Source organism: Heterodontus francisci, chromosome 2 (assembly GCF_036365525.1).
Source record: "Heterodontus francisci isolate sHetFra1 chromosome 2, sHetFra1.hap1, whole genome shotgun sequence".
NCBI classification, from domain to species: domain Eukaryota; kingdom Metazoa; phylum Chordata; class Chondrichthyes; order Heterodontiformes; family Heterodontidae; genus Heterodontus; species Heterodontus francisci.
This window is the reverse complement of record NC_090372.1, coordinates 29,981,374-29,988,392: the sequence shown is the minus strand read 5'-3', so window position 1 is coordinate 29,988,392 and position 7,019 is coordinate 29,981,374. Positions and strand designations below refer to the sequence as shown.

The following is a 7,019-nucleotide window of genomic DNA, read 5'->3' as shown; positions in this document are numbered from 1 at the left end:
GAGAGGGAGGAGCTGCAAAGAGGGGAGCAGCAGAGCGAGCAGCTGCAGAGAGGGGAGGATCAGGGAGGGGAGAAGAAGAAAGGGGAGCAGCAGAGATGGAACAGCAAAGAGAGGGGCAGCAGGGAGGGGAGCAGCAGAGAGGGGAGCAGCAGGGAGGGCAGCTGCAGGGAGGGGAGCAGCAGAGAGAGGAGCAGTAGGAAGGGGAGCAGTAGAGAAAGGAGCAGCAAGGAGGGGAGCAACAGAAAGGGGAGCAGCAGAGAGGGGAGTAGCAGAGAGGGGAGTAGCAGATAGGGGAGTAGCAGAGAGGGGAGCAGCAGAGAGGGGAGTAGCAGAGAGGGGAGCAGCAGAGAGAGGAGCATCAGGGAGGGGAGCAGCAGGGAGGGGAGCAGCAGGGAGGGGAGCAGCAGAAAGGGGAGCAGTAGAGAGGGGAATAGCAGAGAGGGGAGTAGCAGAGAGGGGAGCAGCAGGGAGGGGAGCAGCAGGGAGGGGAGCAGCAGAAAGGGGAGCAGCAGAAAGGGGAGCAGCAGAGAGAGGAGCAGCGGAGAGGGGAGTAGCAGAGAGAGGAGCAGCAGAGAGAGGAGCAGCAGAGAGGGGAGCAGCAGAGAAGGGAGCTGCAGGGAGGTGAGAAACAGAGATGGGTGCAGCACAGAAGAGGCACTACCCCTGAAACAGTGTTTACAGGCAGAGGCTGCGTTTCTTGAAATATCTGAACAGTAGTGTCTCTGGTTGCTCAAGTTGTCATGTCAGGTAGTGGCAAACGTCTTCAATCTCCTAGAAGAAGATCTGCTCTCTAATGGACTTGGTGACCATGCATTATCAGTGGCTGTCAAATCCACCGCTGCCCTCAACATTTTTGCCTATGCACCCTTCCAGGGTTCTGCCAGAGATATATCTAGGATATCGCAGTCAACGGCCTACAAATGTGTAAGACAGATGGCTCATTTGCCAAGGCCAGTAATCATGCCAACTTCACCCGCGATGACACCAATCAGAATGAGCGGGTGCTTGTAAGAACTCAGATCCTCTGAGGAATCATTGTTGGCAACTGACTACTGCTGCAGGCCTGAAGGCCCTTTGGAGATAAAAGTCCTGAATTAGTCCTGGCAAGGTAAGACTATGTTGCACATTATCATTATGAAGATGATCGTATTTCATGCGCTGTTGAAATAAAGTCAATATGACTGAGTGCTGTATGATATCTAATATTTAATTGTATCATCAGAAGCTCCCTGTTTCCCCATCTTCGATGGCCACGGGGTTGAAACTCCACTGATCTCCAGCACCTCCCCCTCTCCGCTTGTATGTTGTGAAATGCCTGGAGGAACACCTCCAGTTCTCCGCCTCCTCCTCGTCTTCTGTGCTCGCTTCTCCTGCAATGAGGGAAAGAATAGACCTATGAGTGAACATAAATGCATGTGTTCACCTGATGAATGGAGTGCATTTGGTGAGGGTGACTATGAGGGAGAGGCATGACATTGCATAAGGATGAGGGTAAGTGTGAATGGTAGAAGGATAGATGCAGATGTGGGGAAGTGCACAGTAAGAGAAGGATGGGTGCACCTGCAAGGTTATTGGATGTGAGGAGTAATGTGATGGAGTAGGCTTGAGAAGGTAGAGTGATGGATTAAAGTGATGCTCACAGAATGATGTAGGTGAATGTGTAACTGTACTCACCTTTCCTGACCTACTTCGGGCATTAAAGCACTTGTGTACTGAATCCAGGAGGGTGGCAATACATTCCTATGCTACTTTCAGTCATGCCTTCTTGGTGTCAGTAGCAGGTCTCTTCCTCCTGTTGCTGGGGAATGGTATCTCTCTCTGACATTTCACTGCCCCCGGCAGCACATCAATAGAGAAGCCATTAAAGTGGAGCACAGCCTTTGTGTATCCTGATTCCATACTGACACTGCTTCCTCTTTTGCTTCTAACTCCAAGCTCCTTCAGACTCCATCTTTGGATTGGCCCTTTAAATAATTGTGTTCAGAATACACCATGTGGGTTCTCATCATGCCTGCTGCTGTGGATTGAACAGCAAATCTATAAGTCAAATGATAATGACATGACTGTGTTAAAAAGCTACAATAGATGTGGGCTGAATTTTGCCAGAAGGTCTGAGGTCCAGCATCCAGACCGGAAGCTGGAGCCGTACCTACGCGGGCAGTGGGTGCCCGAGTGAATTGAATTATGTGGCAGGCGTCCAATTAATGTCTGAGAGGGGCCATCCACTCAGGCGGCACAGGCGGCATCAAGTCACGCCACTGGAAGTGCTGGAGCCATATTTAAAGGAGAATGTTGGAAGCATCCTGCCAAAGTGGAGACCCAACTGAGCAGTATTGAATACCTGAACAGTATTGAAGACCTGAGCAGCATTGAAAACATGAGCAGCACTGAATACCTGAGCAGTATTGAAGACCTGAGCAGTATTGAACACCTGAGCAGTATTGAACATCTGAGCAGCATTGAAAACATGAGCAGCACTGAATACCTGAGCAGCATTGAACACCTGAGCAGCACTGAACACCTGAGCAGCACTGAATACCTGAGCAGCATTGAAGACCTGAGCAGTATTGAACACCTGAGCAGCACTGAACACCTGAGCAGCATTGAAGACATGAGCAGTATTGAACACCTGAGCAGCATTGAAGACCTGAGCAGTATTGAATACCTGAGCAGCATTGAACACCTGAGCAGCATTGAACACCTGAGTAGTATTGAACACCTGAGCAGTATTGAACACCTGAGCAGCACTGAATTCCTGAGCAGCATTGAACACCTGAGCAGCATTGAAGACCTGAGCAGTATTGAATACCTGAGCAGCATTGAACACCTGAGCAGCATTGAACACCTGAGTAGTATTGAACACCTGAGCAGTATTGAACACCTGAGCAGCACTGAATACCTGAGTAGCATTGAAGACCTGAGCAGTATTGAACACCTGAGCAGCATTGAAGACCTGAGCAGTATTGAAGACCTGAGCAGTATTGAATACCTGAGCAGCACTGAACACCTGAGCAGCATTGAAGACCTGAGCAGTATTGAACACCTGAGCAGCATTGAAGACCTGAGCAGTATTGAAGACCTGAGCAGTATTGAATACCTGAGCAGCATTGAACACCTGAGCAGTATTGAACACCTGAGCAGCATTGAACACCTGAGCAGTATTGAACACCTGAGCAGCACTGAATTCCTGAGCAGCATTGAACACCTGAGCAGCACTGAATTCCTGAGCAGCATTGAACACCTGAGCAGTATTGAAAAGCTGAGCAGCATTGAACACCTGAGCAGTATTGAACACCTGAGCAGTATTGAATACCTGAGCAGCATTGAACACCTGAGCAGCATTGAATACCTGAGCAGCATTGAACACCTGAGCAGCACTGAACACCTGAGCAGCACTGAATACCTGAGCAGCATTGAAAACATGAGCAGCACTGAATACCTGAGCAGCATTGAAAACATGAGCAGCACTGAATACCTGAGCAGTATTGAAGACCTGAGCAGCATTGAAAACATGAGCAGCACTGAATACCTGAGCAGCACTGAACACCTGAGCAGCATTGAAGACCTGAGCAGTATTGAACACCTGAGCAGTATTGAACACCTGAGCAGCATTGAACACCTGAGCAGCACTGAATTCCTGAGCAGCATTGAACACCTGAGCAGCACTGAATTCCTGAGCAGCATTGAACACCTGAGCAGTATTGAAAAGCTGAGCAGCATTGAACACCTGAGCAGTATTGAACACCTGAGCAGCATTGAACACCTGAGCAGTATTGAACACCTGAGCAGCATTGAATGTCTAAGCAGTATTGAATACCTGATCAGCATTGAACACCTGAGCAGTATTGAACACCTGAGTAGCATTGAACACCTGAACAGCACTGAATACCTGAGCCGCATTGAACACCTGAGCAGCACTGAACACCTGAGCAGTATTGAAGACCTGAGCAGCATTGAACACCTGAGCAGCACTGAAGATCTGAGCAGTATTGAACACCTGAGCAGTATTGAATACCTGAGAAGCATTGAAGACCTGAGCAGTATTGAACACCTGAGCACTATTGAATACCTGAGCAGCATTGGAGACCTGAGCAGTATTGAACACCTGAGAAGTACTGTAGTCCTGAGCAGCACTGGAGATACAAGCATGGCAGAACCATGATCCGAGTGGCCCCACGGTTTACTGATGCCTCCCTGCAGTTTCTCCTCCAGGCTGCTCGGGCTAGGAGGGAGGAGCTCTTCCCCTGTGATGGGAGGAGAAGACTGGCCTCCCAAACCAAACAAGTCTAATAGAGATCACAGAGGAGGGCAGCAGCTGTGGGGTCGCCCTCGAACCTGGCTGTAGTACCGCAAGAGGGCCAATGAGCTCATGCGTTCCATCAAGGTAAGTGCAGCACACAGTCAACCCTGCAGCTGTATATGTGACTGGGGGTGATTGTGAAATCAGTACAAAGGCCATGCCTACCCAGCCACTGGCAATGGCCAGGCAGCAGCATTGGTTTTCACAGGCATGGCAACATATTGGTCAATGGTCCGGGTCCATCACAGTTGACTCCTGCACTGCTGCTTCTGAGTGGCAGCATGCAGACAGCATTCCTGTGGCACCATCATGGACAGTCAGGTGGCCAACAGCATAGGCGATTCGCGTGTCTCTGTCGGGTGACTAACAACACTTATCTATGTGCTTGCAGGCAAAGACTGTTCACAATGCCAAGGAAAGGGCGAAGACTGGTGGCAGCATCCCAAACCTCGCGATCCTAACTCCCATGGAGGAGGAGGCACTGGAGCTTGGAGGACAGCATGGGGGCTGTTCCAACACAGATGGTGAGATGGGTGGAGACATGAGAGAGTGAGTAGCCGAATGGATGGGCACAAGAGGGCCTCTGGTGAAAACAAGGCATAATGCTCATGTATCCACCACAGACCACATGGAGCTCCACACTTGGAGTGGACTAAAGGACGTGATGAAATGCGCATTAACCTCTCATGCAGGTCAAAGAGAAGAGCAGATAGCTCAAGAGACCAGGGGACAGATGCCCACCTCTGATGAGGAGGGTGGAGCCTTAGAGGATGCACCATCAGCACAGGTACTCTCATGTCGGTGGTATCCGCTCACGAGTAGATCTGGGATCGCAATCTGGTGAACAAAAGATGCCAAAAGACTTGCAGGTTGATAGGTAAATTGGCTATTATAAATTGCCCCTAGTATAGGTTGGTGGTAGGGAAATATAGGGACAGGTGGGGATGTGGTACGAATATGGAATTAGTGTAGGATTAGTGTAAATGGGTGGTTGATGGTCGGCACAGACTCGGTGGGCTGAAGGGCCTGTTTCAGTGCTGAATCTCTAACTAACTATCTAACTAACACAGTACAGACACCTGAGCAGCTGACAGAGGCTATGACAGCCGAAGCCACTGACACTCGGAGGTCTGTATAGGAAGGCCCTGCAATGCTGAGCCTCAGGCTGATGACGTGCTTCTGGAGTCGTCAGCAAGCCGGCAGATGCTGAAGCTACAGTGTGAGGTCATGGAACATTTGGTGGAGCTTCCAGAGGCTATGTGCATCCTGGTATGGATGATGGAGGAGTCTATCCTGACCATGAGTGCCGTCATGTCATCCAGCAAACTACTCAGTGGATCTGGAGAAGCATGCGGAGTTGCATGCCATCGCCAACTCCATGAGCTTTGTGCAGCAAGGAGGGGTAGGTGTGAGGCATCTGACCTCACCACCAGGTCCTCACTCTCCTCAGATAAGCAGTGAGGTAGAGGTGTGCCTTGAAAGGGAAGAGCAGTAGCTGCCTGATGCATCTGGGGGCTCCTCTCAGGGCGTTCCTGGCATGAACAGCGGCCCCTTGGCAGTTCCGTCAGTGACACAGGTGCTTCCTCAACTTGTGCAGGAAGCCCTCAATGTGCTGGGATCCTCCAGGCCTCAGGCAGCCTGAGGACGATGGCCAAGGTCATCCCAAGCCACGGGGCAGCAAGGGCAGCAGCCTGCCTCCTCCTCAGTTGATAGCAGTTGGAGGGAACACTATGTAGGATCACACAGAAGAGATTTCAGAAGAGTACCTCGATGCACTTGGGGTTCATTGGTTACTTTTTTTTTGAGTCACGAGCCTTACAGTCTTTTGTATCATCATTGAAATGACTGATGTGGCAAGGCTTGAGGTCACCTTGCATTTCTTATGGGCCACTGGGACTTCAGGAGCACACTGGCTCCGTCAAAGGGTTTGATGGGTGGGAGCACTCCAAGTGAGGTTGAGGCATTCCCCGTGATGCTGTGCAATGTCTAACTAGGTGCAGGTACATGGTAAAATCAATGAAGGAAGCAGCAACAGGACTGCAGAGTGCTGAAGCTATATTGAATTGCATGGATCTGTCATTAAGGATCATGTGAACCTTGCCTGTATTAGCACATTACGAGCCTCCCTTGTGAGTATCTCATGGCACCTTACCTTTGCTCCCTGGGCCTCATCAGCATCCTGGACCTGTTCATCATCTTCTTCCATCTCCTCATTGTTGGAGAAGGCATTGTGCTCAGTGATATCCTCATTTGTCAAATGCTCTCTCTGTAGGTTGTAGATGGCACAGCACAGCATAACAATATGGGAGACCCTTGCTGGGCCATACTGAAGGGTGCTACCAGATTTGTCCAGGCACCGGAACCACATCTTCAGAAGGGCTATGGCCTGCTTGATAGTCGCTCGAGTTGTTCCATGGCGGATGTTGTATTTCTCCTCTGCAGCAATGCTAGGGTTCCTTCCAAGCATATGACATAGGAGCAGGAGTAGGCCATTCGGACCTTCGAGCCTGGTCAGCAAATTTAGCTACCATACATTCACTCTCTTCATCCAAGTCATTGATATAGATTGTAAATATTTGAGGGCCCAGTACTGATCCCTGCGGCACTCCACTAGTTAGTTTGCCAAGCTGAAAAAGACCCATTATTCCCTACTCTCTGCTTCCTGTTACCTAACAAATCCTTTATTGATGCTAATATGTTACCCCATACACCATGTGCT

General features: G+C 50.0%; 1 protein-coding gene across 1 annotated transcript; it reads left to right on the top strand.

Annotated features, from left to right (window-relative positions):
• Positions 1-920: 920 nt before the first annotated feature.
• LOC137380556 (uro-adherence factor A-like) lies at positions 921-4,162 on the top strand. The gene is made up of 2 exons (XM_068052558.1): positions 921-1,007; positions 2,216-4,162. The coding sequence occupies exons 1-2, from the start codon at positions 921-923 to the stop codon at positions 4,160-4,162; spliced, it is 2,034 nt and encodes a 677-aa protein (XP_067908659.1).
• The last annotated feature ends 2,857 nt before the right edge of the window (positions 4,163-7,019 follow it).